Source organism: Echeneis naucrates, chromosome 8 (genome assembly GCF_900963305.1).
Source record: "Echeneis naucrates chromosome 8, fEcheNa1.1, whole genome shotgun sequence".
Lineage (NCBI taxonomy): Eukaryota > Metazoa > Chordata > Actinopteri > Carangiformes > Echeneidae > Echeneis > Echeneis naucrates.
Genome location: NC_042518.1, coordinates 11,602,218 through 11,627,080, shown reverse-complemented (window position 1 = coordinate 11,627,080; position 24,863 = coordinate 11,602,218). Strand labels below are relative to the sequence as shown.

Genomic DNA, 24,863 nt, shown 5'->3' with positions numbered 1-24,863 from the left:
ATTTAAGGTTAATTATACAACTGTAATATTCCGATTTGTGTGCAGAGTGTATGTAAATGTTGAATGTAAAGAAATGGTGATCATTTTCGAAGCAGGAACAGGTCACATGAGTGAGCTCTGACCAGAACTCAGTTCTTTTTTTAAAGGCATGTGGTGGAGAGACTGCTGATAGTCATGTGTATGCAGTTCATTTCTGGTTGTCTGCTCTTTCAGTTTTCCTTCATTTAATGAAAGGCCTTAATGAGAAATACTTCATACAAGACAGACTAAACAAATTCATATTCCAGCAAACGGAAACTCTGCTGGACTGTTTGAAATATGTTACCAAGTAGGGTTGAAGTGTCACCCAGTATACCAAATATAAAAGCTTAAGGGAATGTGTAGGCTGTGTGTAAGCGTTGGAGCCAGGAGTTAGCAGGGGACAACAACACTTAGGTTTCCATGTCAAGTTGTTGCTGTACTTCAGCAGGAGAATTACTCTGAATAGATTAAAATTGAATCCCCTTGTCCACGGACGCTTACCTGAGACATGTAGCTGTTGATAAAACTCAAAATGTTTTATTTATTTACAAGAAATTTGAGGCATACGGTATGCCCTACCTCATCGTGCAAAGTGGCAACAGTGTTGTGTTGTGCTGCAGTCATGCCTATTAATCTTTGGTCATTACTGATGCCAAATGTACACTATGTCTTTTTCTCCTGCGATGCTGGACTTCAACAGAAAAATCACATTTTAAATGAGTTGGAGACATGAAGCACTACTCTTTCTGTTGAAATAAAATAAGCAGTTAGTAAATGAATAGAAATGCAATAAAAAAAAATTCAGCTGGTTAGTCTTGTACAACAGGCTACAGTTAAAATCTAAAACTGTCTCAAGATGGAGAGAAATGAAATTATGCGTCTGTTAAACTGTGTTAGCCTTAAAAACTCACAGAAGGCTGCTGTGACATATACGGGGACTCATTGTATGTGGATGATAAAGGATGAGGTACAGAATTTGTAGACTAAATCTGCCACAGTAATGAGATAAATATTCTGAGGGGAGGTGAAATATCCCTTTAGCTGTCATCACCAACATTCATCCCCTTTTCACAGTGTCACCTTGACAAAGACGGCTCCGCGATGGTTCTCATGGCCACTCAATCATGTCAGCTTTATTTTTGTTTAACTCCACTGGGAATATTATGTTAGTGCAGCATTTTACAACGTATTTGACACCTAATAACTCATACGCCAGTGCGTGCTGACCAGCAGCGTCTTAACTGCAGTCGGTACACTTGCAGCAGAACATACCACAATGCACACGCTCAACAAACTCCGCGTCTAATTTTATAACCTTCGTCACATAAAGTCGCTGTAAATAGGTTTAGGAAATGAGCGCAAGTTTTACAAGAAATTTTAATGCTCAGTAGACAACAAGGAATAAATGCGGTCGGCCCGTTTGTGTCGCGCACCCCCACACTCGCACGAATGGATTCTTCCCAATTGCTTAGTCATGTGACTTTTTCCGTTTCGCCATTTTCCTCCTCTCCACCGGCGCTCTGGTTGGCAGCTACGTTGTTGCCCCCTCTCTGTGTTTTAACCTAGCCGGAGCTGGGACCCTAAAACGAAGACAGTCCGCCCTGTAGCTATATCAGCCCGAGAGAAGAGCGAGCGAGCATGTCCTCCGAGGAGAGCCCCGAGTACTCGCCCTTCTTCGCCGTGATGGGAGCCTCTGCGGCCATGGTGTTCAGCGGTAACTAGCCCATCTTTTTCTTGTGGCCTCTTCTGTTTCGGTCTTTTCTGCTCTGACCGTCGCCGAGGTCGGTCTGGCGTTGAAGGTCTGACGACGGAGACGCCAAACTGGGAGAAGCGGTGTTTGCGTTAACGCTGGGTCGGTCACATCTGTCTCCAGCACACCTGCACAGGATGCGGGAGGGGAGGGGAAGGTGTCCGCCGACGACAGGCCGCTGGGCCGTCAGCATCCCTCCCAGCTCACCGTCTCCTGCCCGACCCAGCTAATGTCACAGGCTGTAACATCGTCTGCTAGTGACGCAGACTCTCGCTGTGTTGGCAGCTGCTCTCTCCAAGCTGTCTGCAATTTATTCTAGATAGGACCACATCAAACATCCGCATGCACGTATGATGTAAGATAAATATGATTCTTAATTAGATTCAGCCCAACCCGCGTTTTTCCATCGGATTAACCGAGCTGCATCACTGAAGGACCATCATCGGTCTGTCACATTAAAGCGTCAGTCCGTGCCTTTCATTCAGGGCCAGGAGGCGGGATACACCCAGCGTGGCACAGACTCGGTATTATAGTTGACTACAGAATTTATATTGAAAGATGTACTTGGGAAGTCAAAGGATGCCCTTCCCTGCAGACACAGACTTTCCCTTTAATTTAGAGGTGACTGATGATGGTGATGGTGACATCAGGTAATTATTTTCTACCATATGGTAGGAGAGATACTGAGCTCATAGCTGAAATCAAGAGATGCACATATTCACCTTTCTGTCTCACATGACCAAGCAAGACATGTTATCAGATCAGAAGGTCACTGATGTGACAATATTTCTCTTTTTGATAATCCAGGCGTCATAGTTTAATATGACATCTGGATTATTTTGGACTAAAATTGACTCGGTGGCCTGTTGCACGTGAATAAATGTGACTAAAATTTTAGAATAACCCTTGCGAAGGATCTGTGTTTAATGCTACCTTCTGGCTGACACCCAACTCAATCAGTGCCCTTAATTAAATGGAAATGAGGTTTACTATTAATGTATGACTGAAGATGTCCTTACTCTTCAGCCTTTAAGTATCTTGCTTTGCATGCCAGAATTGACTGTCATGTATATTTATACACAACAACTTCAACTAAACATTGGACTATACTGTCCTACACAAACTTGGTCTGCTTAATGTGTTACGTTTCATATTTAATGTAAAGGCAACAACAAAACGGCTGTAAAGTATAATCTAGATTCTTCTCAAAAGGGATAAGCATCTTTTCTGCTTTTCAAAATAATTTTGGGACATTTCACTTCTGTTGTTTTTGCTATACACTTGAACACAAGTGTTGTATAACACTACCTGAATAGATGACATTAGATGTATAGTTTTGTAGGGGTTATATGATATTCAAAGCAAAGTTTGTATGGCTGATACAAATTAAAAAGAACTGGAAAACAATTTAACCGGTTTTTGACACGGATACCTGGAGTTTCCAATTTCCTGCCACTTGATGTGTAGGTTGTGTGTAGGCTCTTTAATGTAATATTTCCACAGATTTGAATTAAAAAAATATTGATTATGAACAGAGTGGAACGCTTGACCAAATGTTTAGGGAAAGAAGGTGAAGAAAGGATGAATTATTAAACATTAAAGACAGCTTAATCAAGCATCTAATATCTGACAGCTGTGAAAAACTGTGGAACACTAGGCAGAACTATTGCTGTCTGATCATACTCGTTACACAAGCACAATGGGATTCGAGTACTGTGAGTAGAAAGCATGCTGTGTAAAGTTGGCGCATAATGTATTGACACAATGCTTTTTAATGACTACTTGTGTAACCTTCAAATGTGTTAGTACTCCCACAGCAAGTGAAAAGTGCTGAAGGCTGTGTGAAGAATTTATTCATACTCTCCAGTGGATTTTAATTGTAAGCAGGTCCTCTGTTGAGTGCCTCACCTCCTGTTGCCATCAAGGTCATGTGTAATCATCAGTAATTGGCCTGTGTGTATCTGTGTCCACCAACTAACAAAGAATATTGCTAAACACAGGAAATTTCTTATTACAAGGAACTTGGATGGTCAACCATTACATGAAAGTGAAGATTCCTTTCTGTAAGTGATAGGCATTGAGGAATCATTACTGAGCATGAACTAAAACTCATGATGTGGACTGCAATGAGATGAATCGCATGATTGTGAGATCTGTGAGCTGAGAACAATATAACAAACCTATTCTGTCCTGAACACAACACAGAATATTTTGTATTTTCAGTGATTAGAGATCAATGGAAGAGGGTAGTTTTATACACGATAGCAAGATGTGTGGATGAGCCTAAAAGTAGTTGCACACTGTCAGCCCTTGGTTTGTGAACATTTTTAAGCTTTACATTTATAATTTTGAAGTCTCTTCTAGGAAGCGGGACAACTGGAGGAACAGTTCTACAATTTCAACCAGTCTCTCTTCTTTCCTCAGCATTAGGAGCAGCGTATGGAACAGCAAAAAGCGGTACAGGAATTGCAGCCATGTCTGTGATGCGACCGGAGCTCATCATGAAGTCCATCATCCCTGTGGTCATGGCGGGTATCATCGCCATCTACGGGCTGGTGGTGGCTGTGCTGATAGCAAACAACATCTCTGAGAGAGTCAACCTTTACAAGTAAGAAGAACCTTTTTATTTGTGTTCATACATTGACAACTGAGAACACATTTATGAATGTCTGCTATAAAACATTGGTTATGTGCTTTTTAATTGAGTAGCAATTTTAGTATTAATGTACAAGTCAAGCTCAGAGATAGTCATAAAGGCATCAAGTTACTAAAAGACATACGATAGTCAAATAATCTTCATTCAGATATTAATAGAACTCCAATGCTTACTGTCTTTTAACTGCCACCAACTCTGAGGTGAAACATCTGGGTCTTGAACCATGGGACTTCTTTCTTTAGGTTACATTTCCCTCATCAGGCTCATGCTGGGCAACCAGTAAACCATTTCTTGCTTTCTGGAATGAAGGAGAAAAAAATTGTTATGCATCTTAGCTGCTAGCCCAACAGATGGTGTTCATTGATAATATGTACAATATTGCTTTAAAGTGCTCATGTTGGTGTTTTTAATACAATTGGATTTTCAGTGCTCATGTTATGGCAGTAGCAAGTTTGTGTGTCCTTCAGAAAATAAAGTGATGATAGACTGTACCTAGGCTCCACCTACACTTGCTTGGGCCAAAACGTAATATCTAGGTATTGTACAACCTAAATATTTCCATATAAGCTATTGGGGGGAGTATTTGATGTAGCTGAATATTGTTATGACTACATACATATTTTTTCTATATTGCAAGTAGCCTCAAGTTCCTATTATGATAGCTGCAGTTCAATTTATTTCTTTCAAAATGTAAACAAACTTTACCTAACTCACAATATAACCAAATATTTTATGATGTTTAAAGAATGGAAAAATGAAATAAATATATTTATATATTATGTTGTTTTATCGTTGAATTTCCAGAGCAGTTTACAAGCTAAAGATTTACCTCAGTATGATCCTTAAGGTCCCTGATGGCAGCTTTGTAAATCTCTTACCAGGTGCACTTAGGTTGGAGAAGATATGGGTGTAATCTGTATAAGCAGAATATGTATTAGTCCAAAAACAAGACTGAATGTGCTTTTTATGTACTGAATTAAGGTGTGTTGACACAGATTAGCCTGATTTTAATGCCTGTATTGTGAATTTCCACTGATCCAAATGCATTAAATCCAAATTCAATGGAGAAATTTTCCAGATAACTTCACAGAACTTGGTTGGATGTTGATGTACTGTTTATTGTTTATTTAATATTGTGACAGTTCTGTTTTCTCACCCTAACAGGAGTTTCCTGCATCTTGGTGCCGGTCTGAGTGTGGGTCTCAGTGGTCTGGCAGCAGGGTTTGCAATTGGTATTGTGGGCGATGCTGGGGTGCGAGGAACAGCTCAGCAGCCAAGGCTTTTTGTGGGCATGATCCTGATCCTGATCTTTGCTGAGGTGCTCGGGCTATATGGCCTCATCGTGGCCCTCATTCTATCTACAAAATAAGTGTCTGCATCAAACACCATCTCATTCATTCCACATCAAAGCAGCAAGAACAAATAGGAGATTTTCACTTACTTCCATTACATCCTGTGGGTCTGACAAGATGGGATGGAAACAGAAACATGGTGGTGGTTGACTTTGACACCTGTGTCCTCAGTAGATAAGTTCTATCCATATTGTTTAAAGCCATCCAGTTGTCAGGTCCTGTGCGTACAGAACAGGCATGAAGATGTATTGGTTGTTGTGGGATAATGTGTGGACAGTCTGCCTGATTTGTTGTCTGATCTTAACCTGTACAGTAATCCAGAGTCCCTCCACCTCCTGTAAATGTAGTAACCAGTCTGTGCTGTGAGTGTGAGTATCAACGTTTACCCTTTTGCCCATTCCCTCTTTTGAGTTTTGTTTTATGTTGGTGTTTTTGATTGTCACTCTGTTTTGAGACTGCTGAAAAATTGTGCACATTAACATTTTATTTTTTCATGGTTTTTTTTGGGGACCATTTTTGAATCACAGTGTTGAGAACCTGTTGAGACTTTTTTTTTTCACTATTTATGGAAAAGCTATGAAGATTTTGACTTGATGAAACTGTCTAAATGGAGTACTGTTTATTGATTACCCTATATACGTAAAAATATATATAAATTATCTGTGTATAGTTAGATTAAATGCACTGTTGGTAATTGTTCAAAGTGCTTGGAATTCCTCTGGATGTAGTGTGATTATTAAAGGTGTGTGTGTGTGTGCGTGTGCGTGTGCGTGTGTGTGTGTGAACGAACTGAGTGCACAATGCCTGCAAGTGGATTTATGTTTAATATGACATTCTCAAACACTAGTACCGTTTACCTGTAGTGCTGCTGTCTTGAATTATTATTATTTTTTTTTTGTTTGTTTTTTTTTTTTGTTTGTTTTAAGGTGAGAGCTCACTGTTCAGCCATGCCTGTCAGATTTCCAAATAAAACTCAACCTCCTCCAAAACATTGTTGTCCAGTCTTTTAAGTCCGACACAAATTAGATAAATCGCCCATGATCTGCTACATCTGATCTTGAATAAAAATGTTTGAAATGTGTAAATTAAATATAAAAGATAAATTAAAGACAATGGCCCCATATTTTTCTTACACACAGTAGTGAAGCATCATGGCATTAACCAACAGTTATACAATCCTGGTTGCTAAGGCTGATGCTAAGGTTTTGTTACAGATCACTAAACTGGATTCCTTTTAATGAAGAAAGGACTTTACTAAGATTTCTGATGAGATCAAGTATTGAAGGATTCAGTAAAATTAGTAATACATGTTTTAATTTAAACCCTAACCATTTTCTCTGTATTTCCTGATTGAAGGTGTTGGTGTTTTCATGATGTCATAAACACCATACACAATAAAGTAATTTATTCAGATATGGCACATTTATCATAAAACTACAGAGCCAATGGTATCAAGCAACACCATTTGCACAGTAATCCAAACAAAACACTCTCTAAAAAGAGAATTGATTTATTCAATGAAATGTTCAGATTCAAACTTCAAATTAGCCTCAGAGAATCCCAAATTTCCCCTTTCTTGTCCTCTAGCTGCTGCCAATTCAGGTATGCACAATTCCAGTAACACTTTTACATGTGTTATTCAGAGTCCATCTTCTTTTCCTAACGTTGAGTCACCGGTTTTTATGCATATGAAAAGGATTGTATGATTTTTTTCAACATAGCATTTCAATATGAATATGAAAAACAGATCAAAGTATTACTAAATGACTCACAAATGTTTTCATATCAATGTACCTCGGGTACATATAAGTCTACACAGACACAAAGTTATGTGAGGCAAACAATGGTGTGGACAGTTAAAACTGCCTCAAAAAGGTAATGAATATATTAACATGGGAATCCAAAGAGCAAATAAGAGGAATAAAATAATATGAATAAGACAGTAGTTCCTTCACTGATCATTTCTACACTATCAAATCATTGTTCAAATAAACAAAAGCTTGTAAGTGCATGTTTATTATAATTAGTAATATATTGCTTGGATAAATGGCAATTAAAAAAAATGTTATCCTTCGGAGAAAAATATAGTTATGGTCAAAAGTAAACTAACCTGATGCCATATTGATTGGAAGGAAGGTTTATTGACCAATAGGAACAGAGTTCGTATCGCCCTCGACCAATCAGATCCAACCAATATTTTCCCGCTATAAGGAGAGAAAAAAACGCCGCAGTGACCGTCACGGTGAAGAAGAAGATCGAAGTCAGACCGTTTCTTCCTGCTCCACGAGCTCGACAAATTATGGTGAGAATGGGCTAATGTTCGTCTGTTTTTCACACAGATTTTTTATGGTTTTACCAGATTTATTAGCCCGCTTTAGGGTTAGCTAATAAATCACAAATTGATTTAGCAATAGCTATGATTTTGATAATGGTCACAGACTTGGGCGGGACTTTTTGTTGGTCAGAGTAACAAGCTAGTTTTACTAACGGTCAGAAGGCAGCTTTTAATAACGATGAAATAACTGTTTCTGCTAACGGTAAAAAAAAAGGTCTTACTAACGGTCAATAACGGCAAAATAACTGTTTCTGCTAACGGTAAAAAAAAAAAAAAAAGGTCTTACTAACGGTCAGTAACGGCAAAATAACTGTTTCTGCTAACGGTAAAAAAAGGGGGGGTCTTACTAACAGTCAGTAACGGCAAAATAACTGTTTCTGCTAACGGTAAAAAAAGGGGGGGTCTTGCTAACAGTCAGTAACGGCAAAATAACTGTTTCTGCTAACGGTAAAAAAAGGGGGGGTCTTACTAACAGTCAGTAACGGCAAAATAACTGTTTCTGCTAACGGTAAAAAAAAAAAGGGGGGGGTCTTACTAACAGTCAGTAACGGCAAAATAACTGGTTATGCTAACGGTAAAAAAAAGGTTTTACTAACCCATGCAATGAATTTTGTCATTATGCATTATCCTTCTCCAAGATGTGCTGAGAAAGATAGAGCATCTAATTACCATGAGCTAGAGAAATGTTAAAGACTGAATAGAATAGATCTTTGTCATTGTCACTGTAACATGTACAACGAAATTGAAATGCCTTTGAATTCCTCCAGCGTGAGTGTATCTCCATCCACGTGGGTCAGGCTGGTGTCCAGATTGGCAATGCTTGTTGGGAGCTTTACTGTCTGGAGCATGGGATCCAACCTGATGGTCAAATGCTCAGTAACAAGACCATTGGAGGAGGGGATGATTCCTTCAACACATTTTTCAGTGAGACTGGAGCTGGAAAGCATGTTCCCAGGGCTGTTTTAGTGGATCTGGAGCCCACTGTTATTGGTAAACCCATGAATACATATAGAATATATAAATAACATATAGTTTCAGTTTGGTTAGTAAAGCTTTCAATCATTTCATATTTATTTCTCTTCAGATGAGGTACGCACTGGGACCTACCGGCAGTTGTTTCACCCTGAGCAGCTGATCAATGGTAAAGAGGATGCTGCCAACAACTATGCCCGTGGACACTACACCATCGGCAAAGAGATAATTGACCTGGTGCTAGACAGGATCCGTAAACTGGTAAGTGACAGAAGAGCAGGATGACTTCTTTCCTACTGAGACCAGTTTGGTGATATTTGCATGTTATTGCTGAAAAAAAAATTAAAGTATGATTTGTTTTGGGTGTGGACCCAGTAGGACCCAGTCTTTTATATAGTTCCTGTGAGTTGGATATTACACTTAGACATATAATGATTTAGCTGATGTACCTCCATTTATTGTCCAGCCCCATTGTACATCAATACATTAAAACTTTTGCAGTTCACCTTTCCACCACTGGAGGACACCAAGTCATTATCCATGGCAACTACCATTTTATTTATTAATTTTATATTTGATTTTGACTTTTTGACTGTCTGGTCTTATGTTTGTTTGTGGAGAACATTCAAATAATTCTCTATCAGTATGTCCTAAATAAAAATGAATCCATCAACTCAAAAAGGTTACGAACCACATATCTAAATATAGAAATAGTGCTGAATTTTTTGTATTTATATCTGTCCTCAGGCTGACCAGTGCACTGGTCTTCAGGGATTCCTGGTTTTCCACAGCTTTGGAGGTGGTACTGGCTCTGGTTTCACCTCCTTGCTGATGGAGCGTTTGTCTGTCGACTATGGCAAGAAGTCCAAGCTGGAATTTTCCATCTACCCAGCTCCCCAGGTGTCCACTGCTGTGGTGGAGCCTTACAACTCCATCCTGACCACACACTCCACCCTAGAGCACTCTGACTGTGCTTTTATGGTGGATAATGAGGCCATCTATGATATCTGTCGCAGGAACCTGGACATTGAGCGTCCTACTTACACCAACCTGAACAGACTCATGAGTCAGATTGTATCCTCCATTACTGCTTCCCTGCGTTTTGATGGTGCCCTTAATGTTGATCTCACAGAGTTTCAGACTAACTTGGTGCCGTATCCCCGTATCCATTTCCCTCTGGCTACCTATGCCCCTGTTATTTCAGCTGAGAAGGCATACCACGAGCAGCTAACAGTTGCAGAAATTACCAATGCCTGCTTTGAGCCATCCAATCAGATGGTTAAATGTGACCCTCGCCATGGCAAATACATGGCCTGCTGCCTTTTGTACCGTGGTGATGTGGTTCCCAAAGATGTCAATGCTGCCATTGCAAGCATTAAGACCAAGCGCACTATTCAGTTTGTGGACTGGTGCCCAACTGGTTTCAAGGTTGGCATCAATTACCAGCCACCCACTGTAGTTCCCGGTGGAGACCTGGCCAAGGTGCAAAGGGCTCTGTGCATGCTGAGCAACACCACAGCTATTGCAGAGGCCTGGGCTCGGCTGGACCACAAGTTTGATTTGATGTATGCTAAGCGTGCCTTTGTCCACTGGTATGTAGGTGAAGGTATGGAGGAGGGCGAGTTCTCTGAGGCCAGAGAGGACATGGCAGCTCTTGAGAAGGATTATGAGGAGGTGGGACATGAGTCTGTTGAAGGTGAGGGGGAGGACGAGGGGGAGTATTAGTTTAAAAAGGTGCCAGTTTTTTTGCATTAAATATATTTCAGTGTTTTTGCTTTAAGACTATAGTTGGGCTAGGTTATGGCTGTAATAGAAAATAGTCCTGAGTTTATTTTGTGGACACTTTTGTGGTTTTAATCCCCTGAAGAAAGTTGATTGAAAAGGAATTTTACCTTGACGATCAAACAGACAGTATGTTCATAGTAAAAAATACTGTCATGTTCCAAATGTTCATGTCACATTCCTGTGGTATATGAAGTTTTATCTGTTTATTTGTTCTTATTATTTTTGATGATGAACAAAAACAAGAAATTATTTCACTTATTTGTCTTTGAAATTTTACTGAATGCTGAAAATCTCAGATTTGAGATTGAGAATTTGCTGAACAATAAACACTTACATAAAATTAACATCTTGCAGAATATACATGATGCCCACAGTTCACACTCATCAGATGCAGCATTAAAACACGACTGCTTTCAATGTGCTGCACTATATTGTTTAGCTCATAATAGATAGTTATTTCAGGGTAAAAATTAAAATGTAGGGTGTCTTAGTTTTAATGTCAACATTCCTACTCTAACGTGAATTGCATTTTTGTCAGAACTGTATTTTTTATATGCAGAACAATTAACACGCTTTCTAATGTTTTTTTAATCATAAAAAAATCTTTGATCTTTTTGTAAAATGTTACTTCCAGGGCTTAAGACCTTAGAGAGGAACTGAAAACCAAAATATAAGTGTAGACTTGACAGGGCCCCAGGTGGAAAAGGATGATTTTAAGAAAACAGCTGACATTGTCAGAGATGGTCTGACATGTGCATAATGAAGTGCAGTATTTGTGTATCTTCGTGTTTCACAACATCGGTCAGCACCTCAGTGGGCTGTGATGGATCAGATGAACTTCCAGCTCGGGAGCTCTGAGCGGTGAGCTCCCACAGAGGAGCCGGGCTGTTTTTGTTTACGGTCACATTAAAGTAGGTCAGGGGAAACCCAAGCTCCACCAGCGGCTCATTCAACTGTCTCGCATCGCTCGTGTGGCGATCGGAGGCTTCTGGGAGCTGCGGACCTGACCTGCGGTGTTAGCGGGCATTTCGCGCGAACGGCTGACAGGTAGAGTTAATGCGGTCCTTTAATCTGAGGCTGGTTAGCAGGCGCGCTGCTAACCAAAGCTAACTAGCTACTCTGCGATAGGTCTGAATCTGCATCAGCAGCCGAGTTACTGCGTCCGCTGGGACCCTTTCTCTCCTTACCTAGCTCTTAAACAGTGACATGCTCTGGTGTATCGACATGTAGAAACACTCTGACTTTAGTTGTGATGCAGCTGACCTTGTTGTAGCAGCTGGCTAACGTGTTAATAGCTGTAGCTGCTCTTGTTAGCTGGGCTAGGCGGCTAACTGGCTCTAGTTAGCATATCAACATCAGCACGACAAAGGCTAAAATGGATTTTATCGATTGCATTGACCTACGGAGCTGAAGCAGACCAGTGACAACACGCAGGCCAAGCAGTTGTGTGTGTGCAAGTGTTATTGGTGGTATGTTGTAAATGACATTGCTTAATAAATCATTGCGATCAGTCAAGATTCCCCAAAATCAGATGAAACAACGCTGAAGCTCAAGACTTCAAGATAGAATCATCTTAGAATATTCGGATTTTATCGACGTAAGAATTTTTTCTTAAAAAATAAATGAATAAACATAATTGCTTGAACAGTTTAAACCTTATCTGGGAAGTCTTAGATCTTCAATATCTGTGGATGTCAGGACATGTCATTTCTCTTTCAGCAGCTGAGCCGATGCTGTTATTCCATCTGCAGTAAGCTTGATCTGACTTGGAGCTTCTTCTATCAGCCATGTCCAGACGGAGCAGGAACAGTCGTGCTTGGAGATATGTCTGGGGGGGAATAAGACAGGATGCTGATGCTCGGGGCCTTGTGTTGGCCTCTGAAAGTGAGGAATGGAGCTATGATCGATTAGAGGTAAGAGCACACACACAGCAGCTGAAGAGAAGTGTCAGAGTTTGTGTCATAGTTTTTTTTTTTTTTTTTTTGGTCTCATATGATGCCACTTGCTTGGACTGTAGGCAACAGTGTACCAGTGTGACTGTGTGCTGCCACATGTGGGTTGGCAAAATTCACCTTAAGGTTTTCTGCCTTATTAAGAGCTTTCAGTTTCCCGGTTGCTGCTGTTGATACTATGTGTGTGTTGATGCTCATGTCTCAGGCTTGAGGCGAAAGCCTAAGTTGTTTACCTACTTTGAATCAGAACTAATTGTTTTGCTACAGACAGAAATGTGCTATAATGTCTGCCTTTTACTTTCATCACAACAAGTCTCAGAATCAGCGCTGTGTGGTCGTTAAACCAGTGCTGATGTCTCTCTGTATTGCTGCTCTCAAGTACAGTGATTCAGATTCTGAGGCGGACTTTTCAGCAGTGATGGTCCCTCCTGTCCCCAGCGCAGTGCCTGTCACTGGAGAGTCCTACTGTGGCTGTGATTCTCAGGCTGAGACCAGTTACAACCCTCGTCTACGAGGTTTTCACCAAGTCAAAGACTGCCACTGTGGAGAGGATGACCAAGGTACAAGAGAGCTGCAGTATTTCCAGGCTTCCAAGCCAAAACCAATTTTACTATTTATGATGTAAGGTTGTACTAACATGTATGATTTGTTCAGAAAATAATTTCTTATAAATAATTCCTTTATAAATGAATTAGTTCATTCACATTAGGGGAAGTCAATTAATGTACCTCGCTTTCACTATTCCCATAAATGAATGACTTGTAATGTTTTAGAATTTGACTGGGCGTGGGATACCAACAGCCGCTCAACAGCAACGTTACTGAGCTGTGACAACCGTAAAGTGAACTTCCACTCCGAATACAGTTGTGGTACAGCAGCAATCCGTGGCTCCAAAGAATTGGCTGAAGGGCAGCACTTCTGGGAAATCAAGATGACATCCCCAGTGTATGGAACAGACATGGTGAAGATCTATAGATCTATTCATTACATCCTTATATATAAGTACTTCACCTGTTGTTAAGTAGTCCCACAGAAAACCAAAAATCCGAAGTACAGCAAATGCATACTGTTTCAGCCAAGCTTATTTGTTTTTGAAATGACTCTTTTTTTTTCTATAGATGGTTGGTATTGGTACTTCTGATGTCAATCTAGACAAATACAGACACACATTCTGCAGCCTGTTAGGAAAAGATGCAGACAGCTGGGGTCTTTCCTACACTGGTAAGACAACACAACATGCTACCATTTAGCAACGGTTGCTCCAACTGATTATCATGTAGGTTAGACATAATTTATTGTTGTTTTCTGTTTTCAGGCTTGTTGCATCATAAAGGAGACAAGATGAACTTTTCTTCTCGGTTCGGACAGGGGTCCATCATTGGAGTCCATTTGGACACCTGGCATGGCACACTGACTTTCTTCAAGAATCGAAAGTGTATAGGTTTGTATCAGCAAGAATATTCTTCTAGTCGTCACAGAGCTAGTGGTTTCCTTGGCACTTCATTCAAATTTACAAACTTTTAATAATTGCATTTGAGTAATGGACAATTGGAAGTCATAACCTCGTGGCTGCATGCATGAAGCACACTGACATACATAGCAAATAATTTAGAGCGTGTTTCTATTCATCTTATACATCACCCGTAAGAAGAACTGTAGGACTTAAAGGCATAATAGATGTGTGCACATGTATTTAGTGGGAATCCTTTGCTCTGTAGTGTTAATACAAGATATTATGCATGATAATGAAAACTTGTGTCTCCTTTCTCGATCTAGGTGTTGCTGCCACAGAGCTTCAAAATAAGAGATTTTATCCAATGGCGTGCTCCACAGCGGCAAAGAGCAGCATGAAGGTGATTAGATCCTGCTCTGCGCCCACTTCCTTGTTGTACCTTTGCTGTGCTCGCCTTCGCCAGCTGCTGCCAGACTGTATAGACACCCTGGACGTGTTGCCACTGCCGCCAGGACTTCGTCAGTTGCTCCACAACAAACTGGGTTGGGTGCTCAGTCTCAACAGTGGCACCACAGAAGAAAGTGTAGATGGGCCCGAGCACCCTTCACCATTGCCTGTCCCTCCCTTGGCTGGACCATCCTCTTCTGAGAGTGACTCGGAAGGTTGCACGTCTGACCCTGAGGCCTGTCAGAGAAAAAGATGCCGCTGGACATGACTGGACAGCTTGAATCCTACCTCCTCTTCAACACTGGCAGAGGTTATTGCCCTAAGGCATTTAATCTAGTGTTACTTACCTGCATTGAGCTTTCCTCAACATCAGTGTTACACAGTAGTGAAGAGAAGAACCAGGGTCAGTTGAGCAGAGAGTGGTATGTAGGTAGAAAACTGTGATGGCAGTAAGTTTGCCTGCACATTTTATTACTGTGATCTTCTCTCATGCCATTCATGCGTCTTCATTCTCATCATTCGCTCTGTACCCAAAACCAGCTTCAGTAATGAGTTGAAAGATACAGTGTTATTATTCATAAACTGTACAGTGAAACACTGAAGTAAAGCGTGGCCAAATTTTAATGGTCATCTTGGTATATTTGGAAAAAGAGGTTTCATGTGATGATAGACTGTATTTTCTGTTTCAAATAATGTTTGTTCTCAGCCTAAATGCTATCCATGGTTTATCAGAGTAATCTGTTTTACTGACATCTGCAATTATCAGGTTTCCAAAGCGAGACTCAGTTGGTATTCCGTTTTTCTTACCACACAGCTCAACAGCTAAAAGGTAAACCCCCCACCCCCCCAGAAAAGAAAAGACAACAAAGAAATGTTGGATGTAGAGGAAATTAAACTGAGTGCACTTTGCATCTTTAAGCCCTTGAATAATTAAATAATTTCCCTCTGTTTTTAACTCATGCACATCTGATTGTTCATCAGATTATGGAAAAATGTTTCTAGTGTTGCTGTATTTGTTACTGTCATGGCAACATCAAAATCTTGTTGAAATCATGGTAGTTATTTGTAGGCACTAATATTTCTTTATTTCTAAAAGATGTAAAAAAAAATGCAATGTTCAGTGTAGCTTCTCAAACTCTATCAGGAGATAAATATGTATTTCAAACTCTTGCACCTTTCAAGCAACCTTTCATCACTGTTACCTTTTTAATTTTTTTTAAACATTATTGAGTGACTAAGAAGAATATGAGCAGTTTTATCTTAAAATTTTGGGGTATTTTTACGTTTATGCAATTGCATTGTTTGGCTTTTCTCATGGCTTAGCCCCCCTCTGCCTAAAATGTGGCTGTAGAAAGGCACTAACCTCCCCAATAGAGAACATGCTGTGGTCAGCTTAAATTTCATTACCTTGGATTTTAATGAGTGCAAGTTTCAACAACAACGTTTTGGTTCCAATATGGCTTATAAACCTCTTGCACTGGTGCTACAGAATAGGCTGCTCTCAGCTATCTGTATGAATGTTAACGTGTTTCTAACAGTGTATATAGCTTTTAAACATGGCTTAAAACGTTGGACAGTGTAGAGTCTGCAACATTTCTGTAGATGTTTTAATAAGTCTGGGAAAACCTGTCAAAAAATATATACCTTTTACAGTCACCATTGTAGTACACAGGGGCTGAGTGATGTTAAAAGATCAATCTACACACACATTGGTCATGAATGACTAAGGAGAGGAACAATGTTTCCAGTCAGATATATAATTCCTTGTTTCAAATTTTTTTGTACCAAACTATAACAATATAAGTAGTTTTCCTATAGTTTAACCCAGGTGTTGAAGCTACACAGTTGCCAACTGCTGTCTCAGTCACCAGTGTCTGATTATGTTCACCCCTCAAGGTCTTGGTGAAAGTACACAAAGATTTAAGGTACTATGCAATGCAAGCATTTTGTGTGATAATGGTTTTCATAAGGAATGAGTGGGGTGCTGTTATGGACACACTGGTACAACAGTGGTGATGGTACTAGAGGACCATGTTCATCAGTAATGAGCAGTGACATGACTCTTCATTCAGTCCAGTTGTGTAATAACTCATTAGTACTCCCTCTTTGTAGAGTCAGCGATGAAACCACAAAGAGGTTAGTTTTAGTCCAGCAGATGTTTTTTTAAACTTCTTTCACTGCATTTGTCTTCATAATGATGCATCCATGCACTTTTTCTTACTGTTATACTGTAAAGAGAAAAATTCTAAGTGTTTCTTCTATATTACATAACATTAATAATACTGTCTGTGAAGGCCTTTACTGGCCTTTTTCTGTACAACTGATCAGCATGATTTTCAGCTGAAAATAAAATGAATGCTGAATTACTGCCACTACTTTGTAACCTCCAGGATTTGCTGTATCTGTAATAGTATAGTTGTAGGCTATAGATGTAGGTTACTACATTGCTCTATTAAATGCTTCCATTTTCAATATTAACATATGAGGAAAAAAAAAATACATAAACTGGAGTGCAATTCATGTGACATTGGGTAGGGCATGAGCTTTTAAAATGAAAACAGGACAGGGTATTCAACCGCTTTGCTTTATAGGTGTGATAATTCATAAGTTAAAAAAAAAAAGTAAACATACAAAAACTAAAACACAACTCTTGTTCGAAATGTTCTGGAGAGATGTTAGAAGGAAGGATGTTTGAGAGGTCAGCAGTAATCCTCATCTTTGGGGCATCTTTAATGATTCTTGCATGTATTGTTCTGAAAACCATTCAATTTTAATTCTAACACGTGAAAAGGTTCATGTTTGACCACGATTTCAAAGTAATAAGATACCTTCGGTCATAAAAAATTGTAAAAAGATATTTGATGCATGTTTAAAATACATTTAGATATTTTAATCGGACTCTTCAAGTATTACTAATTATCGTTTCATTATTTATCCGTTTATTTTGTTGATAGATTAAACGAAGTTAACAGACGGAACGGAAGTTGGTCTGCAGAACTCACGGAACGTTTAGGGTGCCGGACAAGGTTTGTGTGCCTCGCTTGCTTGCTGAGGTCAAGCACAACCAGTTCTCCGTATCAGGTATTATAAAACAAATTATTGTTATTCGTAAACATTATCAATGGCTCGGGGAAACTTTACCAGCTGCCGTTTGGAAATGATGTTATTTTACCAGCTAATAGATAGCTGAGGTTAGCTCTGTTAGTTCTGTTAGCTCTGTTAGCTCGGTTAGCTCGGTTAGTTCTGTTAGCTCTGTTAGCTCCGTTAGCTCTATTATTGAGGGCCAGTAAAGTGACTGACAGGCTGTCAGGGCTTCCTCTGTAACTATCAGGCACCGGAGCCACTTCAGGTCCAGCTGTGAGTATATGAATCTCCTGCTGTTGCAGGACGGACCGGGGTTTGGAGGAGCTGCTGTAACATCCCACAGTCATGGTGAAGAAAAAACAAATCCGTCACATAGCAGAGATGGCCCGGAAGATCCGAGCGTACCGGGAGCTCAAGTCCCGGCCACGGGAATCCCAGAAGTACGCCCTGGACTATGACACCATGACGCGGCCACTCACGGGGAAGAAGCTGCCGGTTCTTGCCTGGGAGGATGTCCGCAGGGAGAGCCGCCTCTTCTCCCTGCTGGCTGGCATGAGGATGTTCGGTGTGGGCCGCCTCTTCACCCGCAAGTCCTGGATAGAGGATCATACTGAGCCCAGCTACTGGCAGATCACCAAGGTCAAGGTCGACTACACAGCTGAGGTGAGAGCATGGCACATCTGTAAACTGTGACAGTGTGCAAGTCTGCTGTTGCCATGATCGATAAGTGGAGAAATGAATGTGACGACTGTCTCATACCAAATAAAGACTGATATGATGTATTCTGGAACCAACTACATCTTGTTTTTGTGGCATCTAGAACATGGATCATGGCAAAGCATGGGGGATCCTCACCTACAAAGGTATGACTGGACCTCTTATTAGTGAGTGTATTAACCCTGAGACGACATTTCATTGATGTAAGACAAGAGTCAGGGTTCAGACTCAGTCAGTTCCAGTGCAACATGGCTTTCGTAGTATATTACGTTTACATCACATTAAGTAATAAAGAGAAATCTGAAAAGACTTTAACGCTAGTAAAAAATTCAATAGTGTCTATTTCTCTGGTAATCTGGAGAATGTTATTTATGGCCAATAATATATGTAGATGTGTATTATTAATGTGTATATGTAGGCTACAACATAGTTACCACTGAAGAACTGTCTGTGAATGATTTCTGAATTATGACAGTACAGCTCAAGTTTCTCTAGACAGAAATCACGTTTCTACATTTTTAATTACAAATGATAATTATTCTCTTGTTTTTCTTTTTGGCTTGGCAGGAAAACAAGAGAGTGAGGTCAAGGAGGTGGACAAGGTGATGTACCATGACTGGCGCCTGATTCCTAAGCACATGGAGCAGGAGTTCAGGGACTTTGAGCCACTCCCTGAGCCGCCTGTACGCTATGTGTACTACCCCCCCCTGCTTCGTGCCATGCTGTTTGCCCAGCACCAGAAAGCAACTGGCAAGTTACTGACAGAAGAGCCCATGTTACCTTTAAAGAGGGACGTCAGGCTCAACAAGGACTACTTCAGCAGGCAGGAACAAGAGAAGCAGAGCAAGGAAGCAACAGCGGTGTGATACTCTGCTGTGAAAGTGGTTCACTAATCTTGGACATTTTGGACAAGTCAGCGTTGACAGAACAAGTCATCTTCTCTTATCCTGATAGGTTCTGGACTCGAATGAATCTCTGCTATTTTCATCTCTAGTTGGCCTCTTTGTGTGTAATATGTATCTGTTTAATGAGCTAAGTATTAAATTTGATGTAAAATGAGACTACTCAAGTGAGTTGCTCATTAATTTTTTTTGTGCATGCCTTATGGACTACCTCAGCGTTGCAGCATTGAGAATAATTGAGTGAACAGCTGAACTAGACATGTAATTCAGGTAGAACAGAAAAGGCAGCATGTACATATTTGACCTTATGAGCAAATTAAGTTAATAATGCATTGTCACAGCAAGATGCAACATTAACCCATCGTATAGCACAGATAATCACTAATATAGGCCACACAATGCTGTGTTGGTTCAGTCAGGTGAGATATACATACTCGGGGGGGCAGTTAAAGTATAATTAAGTTACTTCATTTGATTTATTATGGAAAGAGAAGAATATAAAACAAGTGTACATAGGAAAATACCCCAAAGGAGTCTGAGAATGGCTGAGTTATCAGACTGGTTTGGATGCTGGCAGTGTGTGAAGATGAGGTCATTGGGGGGGTCACTGATAAAGTTGGTCGATGGGTTGATTGTGATTTAATATATATATATATATATATATATATATATATATATATATATATATATATTGAGGCTTCATCAATCTGAAATAAGAGCTGACAGCAAAATAGATGGAGTTTTCAATATTGACAGGATACAAATGGCTGAGAGAACCTGTGAACAGCTGCAGAAACAGAATGAGTACTGGTCATGAATGACTGAGTACTGCTACAATGATATTATACATATTTAATAAATGTATGATACCCACTTCAATTTGACTTGTAAATTACCGTATTGTGTCTGATTGACCGGCAACGCCCGCGTGTCCGTTTCCTGCCTCCAAGGTAACGTGAGTGTCGACGTCTTTACGTCATCCCGCTCCTTCCCGGACCGCGTGCTGCTGCTGCTCCGTCCGCCGGTGACCATGATCTGCCTGTTTCTGTCCATATTCGCTCACATCTTTCAGTCAGGTTGGTGATCTTATGTGTTCCCCAGCTCATCTCCACCCGGCGGCCCTCACTGTGAGTCTCACCCCGGATAATGTGTCCGCAGGGCGGCAGCGGGAGCCGCGCGCTCTCCGTCAGAAGTGTCGGCTAGCGGCTACAGAGGGAGCAACAATGGAGGCATGAAACCTTCACAAACTTTCATGGGTTCTTTTTTTAAACTAATGTTATGTTTCACAGAAACACTGTAGACAGCAATGAGACTAACAACATCTGCTGTGCGTTGTAGTTTAACATGGTGGTAAAAATGCCTGTTAGCACGCCGTGCAGCAAACATCAGCTGAAGTGTGTGTGACGCCGGAGCTAACCACTAATCCAGCAGCGCCGTGGGCACCGAGTCCTATTAATAGCCAGTGAGCGGTGTCAGGCTGCAGGAGGAGCTCCGACATGGGCCCGAGAAAAAGGTCAAGCCAAGATCTTCATAAACTTGACGATCTGGTGCTTAAACACGCTCGAATCGGAGAATCCGGTGAGACACCGCGGACAACCTGTCATTTAGCTGCGGCCAACTGGGACTGAGCTTCGCGGCAGAAAGTGTCGTGAAAAGTGCAAGTTCCAGGGCGTTTTCCCAGTTGAACTCATGCACACCGTGTGTTTTTTGGAGTGAAGTGGAAGTACCGTTTGAAAATCAAATTGGGGCTGATAAAACTAACAAATTCCCTGCAGTTCAGAGCGGTGTGTGCACTGTAGGGGTTTTATGTGTGCATCCTCAGGCTGCAGAGAAAACCGTAACACCGTCTGCTTTTTAAACACAGATTGTACCCCAATAAACACAAAAGTAAACTGTTGTCACTAATGTCAGTGTTGGCATTAACCACACACATTTGTGCCGGCGGTAGGTTCTTTTCAACACTTCCCTTTGTCCTCCTCCCTTGCTCCCTTTCTCCTGTACCAGTGGCACTAATGGTCTTCTTCACTGCTGGCACAAACCTGCACACAAGCTAGCCTGTGTGTGGCAGCACTAATATATTCAGTTTGTAATGCTTGTGTCTTTCTAACACAGATTTCCGCTCTGAAATGTGAATGTGAATTCAACTTGTGAAATATTTCAGAATCCATTTCACTGTCATTTTTCAGAGTTCTCAAATGCAGGATGAAATATTCAATTCATGCTCATTCAAGTCGTATAAAATTCAGCCAAAATCCGAACATGTGACTTGAGTGAAAAACCAGATTCAGCATCCTTGACACCAGCGATAAGCAAATGATTTTGTTCCAAGTTGAACCAACATTCAATAGTGGTGTGACGGCTGACATGCAGGTGGACTCATTTTGTTGGTTTTACCTCTGTTTCTGACATATCTCTGGTTTTAGGATGGACTGGGCTGAACGAGCGCACCTTCATTGCTGTGAAACCTGATGGTGTGCAGCGGAAACTGGTGGGAGAAATTGTGCGTCGCTTTGAGAAGAAGGGGTTTAAGCTGGTGGGCCTCAAACTTTTGCAGGTATGCGGCATATAGATCTTCAATTTCCCCAAGAAGTGAATGACCTCAGCTAGTGTATGGTTACCTTTTAAATAGTTTTTCTGTTTGTATATCAGGCATCTGAGGACCTTCTCAGGGAGCATTACTGGGACTTGAGGAGTAAACCTTTTTTCAGCAGATTGGTAACCTACATGAGCTCAGGACCAGTCGTTGCTATGGTAAGACTCTTTGGCATACCACAGGATATGAAAGGCTTTCTTTGGTTGATCAGGTTTATCCTGGTCAATGCGATTGTTCTTCATTTGGATGATTCTTGACAACTTAAGGGTTGTCGTCATGAGTTTGCAGCCCTGCAACAAAAGGAAGTGTGTACTGATGTCATGTGTCACGTCTTCTTCTGTAGTTGTTCTCCCCAGCTTGTCTCAGTTATGAGGCACCATTCATTAATGTGAAATTTCTGGAAATGTAACACATTCAGGCAGGTTTGAGTTGTGAAGATGTGGTCTCACGTCTCCTTTTGTGATCTTGCCTATTGTGCGACGGCTGTGTTCATTCGGTGTGTTTCAGGTGTGGCAGGGCTTGGATGTGGTTAAGACTGCACGTAAGATGTTGGGAGAGACCAACCCTGCAGACTCGCTGCCAGGAACCATCCGGGGAGATTACTGCGTGGAAGTAGGCAGGTAAGACGACCTGGCAGTTATATTTTTGTGCCTTTAACAGCCACTGACACATTTTACTTTTTACATCCTTGACAATATGTACAGTTAAGTTGGAAGAGGGCATTAAAAAAAATAGTAATAACATACTGTTTGATTTGCTCAGGAGATTAAAATTACTGCAGGGTCCTGTCTTATGCCTAAACTTCCCTTCCACTGTACAGAAATGTGTACAAAAGCTAAATGTATGTAGGATTTAGTGTCATCTAGTGATCTCTAGCGCCAGTGTTTGGTTTGTCTGTTCTAGGCTTCTGTAGAATAATAATAATGCAACATGATAGGCACAGTGGAAAAGGACAACCTACCTATATTGACACAAAGGGCTCACTTCAAGCTACAAAACATGCAGTGGAGCTGAACTTTTGTTGTTTTTCTGCAAGTTGATCACACTGCTTCTTAAACTGCATGACAAAAAACATTTTTGAAGGGCCTGTTGGCAAATTGGACAATTGGGAGTGCACCAACTGACCAATCAAGTTTCAAAGTTGCATTAACCTTGAAAAATAAGATTTTGGGGTTTAAGTTTGAGGGAATTTCTTCAAATTTGGTGCCAAGATTCATTTGGACTTGACCAAATTTGAGTCATTTTGAGTCATAGTTCAACAATTATGAAGTTTTACATGCCCAGTTTGTTTCTGTGTTACAGGAATGTGATCCACGGCAGCGACTCTGTGGCAAGCGCACAGAAGGAAATCTCCCTGTGGTTTTGTCAGAATGAGCTGCAGTGTTGGGAGAACAGCAGCAGCCACTGGATCTACAACTAGTGGTCTAAATCTTCTGGTCTGTATGATGTCCTGTAGCTAAGCTTTTTTTCATGTCATTGTCATTACAAGATGCATCACATCATATCTCAGAGGAATACTTTGGCTTTAGTAGCTTGTAGCCACATGAGATGCCGTACCATTGCTGCCTTGTCGGATCTCTCGTTGCTGCTTTTTTCATACATGTGAGATTGTATCTATGTGAAATATTAGGATGCCAGAGACAAAAAAGATTTTATGAAACGAAAATGCACTAAACGGGCAATAACTTGACAGTGTTTGTTTTCATTGTAATGTTAATTTAGCTGAGAACACTAGCTCATGTTTACAGTTTTAAGCAATAAGCTTGGATTTGAAGCAATAAAAAGTCAGAATTCATTAGGTTTCATTCAAATGCACAGGAAACTTTTTGCAATTTTTTTCCCCCCATATTAAAACATGATGCAAGTTCACTGGCGGAGTTACACAAAACATCAAATGCCAGTTCAATTGTTACCAGCTCAGTTTGTTTTGTATTTTTCTTCAAGTTGAAATTTGTGTGACATATTTTTGTCTCCATGTTGGTGCCAACCGTGGCCTGATGATTTAACTGAAATAGGACGAAATATTGGCATCATAATATTCAGTAAAAATACTTCTGGTTATAATGAAAAGCCATAACACAGGACAAAGAAAGAAACTGAGCTGCCTCTTGACTGTTTCAGGGAGAGACATATAACGTGGTTTGGGATTCTAGTTTTGATTTACTGTTGGCAATGAGCTCTTGCTAATTTTAAGGTAAAATTTCTTCTGTAATTGTCCTTGCGATGAAAACTCTCAAACATGAAGGCAACAAATAAACACTAACACTATTATTGCCATTTTGCACATTCATGATTTTCAGTTTTACCTTTTAACTTCAAATTCTGAGTGAGTAAAAACTGACCACATCACTTGAAACTGTAACTGTCTTGATTGCAGTTGTGGATGTAATGTTTTTTTTTAAATATATATATATATTTTCTCCTTTAAAATTTGGTTTTGTAATTTCATGTCAGTCTTGAATGAAGCAGTATCTTGTTTTATAAAAACTCCTCACCTCCATGCTCAAACACCTGTAATGAGACAGAGTGCATTGTATCAGAATTGTCATAAGCAATAAATCTGATCTTGAAATCCTTCATATGCCACTTTATGTATCGGCGTCTTGCAAAGTGAAGGACATGTCTCACACGTCAAATGAATGTTTTTCAGCACACAAATATGTTTAATATTTAATCCACACAGAGATCAATGCATGAATTTCCATACTGAACAAAGAGAATGGGCTTCAGTGTGTCTGGAGATTTACAATGATGCCTGTACACATACTGACAACACGCCACTGTGGACCTGCTTTACACCAAACCGTCACATTGACGGTCAGTCAAAGGGTTTCAGACTGAACC

General features: G+C 40.5%; 5 protein-coding genes across 13 annotated transcripts; all 5 read left to right on the top strand.

The window, feature by feature from the left end:
- Positions 1-1,520: 1,520 nt before the first annotated feature.
- Positions 1,521-6,675, top strand: atp6v0ca (ATPase H+ transporting V0 subunit ca). Its single transcript, XM_029509073.1, has 3 exons — positions 1,521-1,735; positions 4,196-4,379; positions 5,592-6,675. The coding sequence occupies exons 1-3, from the start codon at positions 1,660-1,662 to the stop codon at positions 5,794-5,796; spliced, it is 465 nt and encodes a 154-aa protein (XP_029364933.1). The 5' UTR covers positions 1,521-1,659; the 3' UTR covers positions 5,797-6,675.
- On the top strand, positions 6,220-10,811 carry LOC115047868 (tubulin alpha-1B chain-like). The gene is made up of 4 exons (XM_029509072.1): positions 6,220-6,238; positions 8,868-9,104; positions 9,199-9,347; positions 9,834-10,811. Exons 2-4 carry the CDS (start codon positions 8,984-8,986, stop codon positions 10,809-10,811), a joined length of 1,248 nt encoding a protein of 415 aa, XP_029364932.1. The 5' UTR covers positions 6,220-6,238; positions 8,868-8,983.
- An 802-nt stretch (positions 10,812-11,613) lies between these two features.
- spsb3a (splA/ryanodine receptor domain and SOCS box containing 3a) lies at positions 11,614-17,105 on the top strand. 7 transcript variants are annotated; one of them, XM_029508419.1, is made up of 8 exons: positions 11,614-11,918; positions 12,383-12,468; positions 12,594-12,784; positions 13,203-13,383; positions 13,597-13,784; positions 13,942-14,044; positions 14,139-14,264; positions 14,600-17,105. In XM_029508419.1, exons 3-8 carry the CDS (start codon positions 12,659-12,661, stop codon positions 14,989-14,991), a joined length of 1,116 nt encoding a protein of 371 aa, XP_029364279.1. In that variant the 5' UTR covers positions 11,614-11,918; positions 12,383-12,468; positions 12,594-12,658; the 3' UTR covers positions 14,992-17,105. The 7 variants fall into 7 exon arrangements, with proteins under 7 accessions (XP_029364279.1, XP_029364280.1, XP_029364275.1 ...); XM_029508420.1 differs by lacking the exon at positions 12,383-12,468 and having other exon boundaries at positions 12,657-12,784; XM_029508415.1 differs by having other exon boundaries at positions 11,614-12,468.
- A 596-nt stretch (positions 17,106-17,701) lies between these two features.
- mrps34 (mitochondrial ribosomal protein S34) lies at positions 17,702-20,048 on the top strand. Of its 2 annotated transcripts, XM_029508887.1 has the most exons (4): positions 17,702-17,804; positions 18,110-18,470; positions 18,628-18,670; positions 19,092-20,048. In XM_029508887.1, exons 2-4 carry the CDS (start codon positions 18,153-18,155, stop codon positions 19,388-19,390), a joined length of 660 nt encoding a protein of 219 aa, XP_029364747.1. In that variant the 5' UTR covers positions 17,702-17,804; positions 18,110-18,152; the 3' UTR covers positions 19,391-20,048. The 2 variants fall into 2 exon arrangements, with proteins under 2 accessions (XP_029364747.1, XP_029364746.1); XM_029508886.1 differs by lacking the exon at positions 17,702-17,804 and having other exon boundaries at positions 17,811-18,470; positions 18,628-18,677; positions 19,078-20,048.
- A 374-nt stretch (positions 20,049-20,422) lies between these two features.
- nme3 (NME/NM23 nucleoside diphosphate kinase 3) lies at positions 20,423-24,584 on the top strand. 2 transcript variants are annotated; one of them, XM_029507896.1, is made up of 5 exons: positions 20,423-20,502; positions 21,850-21,980; positions 22,076-22,177; positions 22,527-22,639; positions 23,322-24,584. In XM_029507896.1, the coding sequence occupies exons 1-5, from the start codon at positions 20,457-20,459 to the stop codon at positions 23,437-23,439; spliced, it is 510 nt and encodes a 169-aa protein (XP_029363756.1). In that variant the 5' UTR covers positions 20,423-20,456; the 3' UTR covers positions 23,440-24,584. The 2 variants fall into 2 exon arrangements, with proteins under 2 accessions (XP_029363756.1, XP_029363754.1); XM_029507894.1 differs by having other exon boundaries at positions 20,425-21,004.
- Positions 24,585-24,863: the final 279 nt, after the last annotated feature.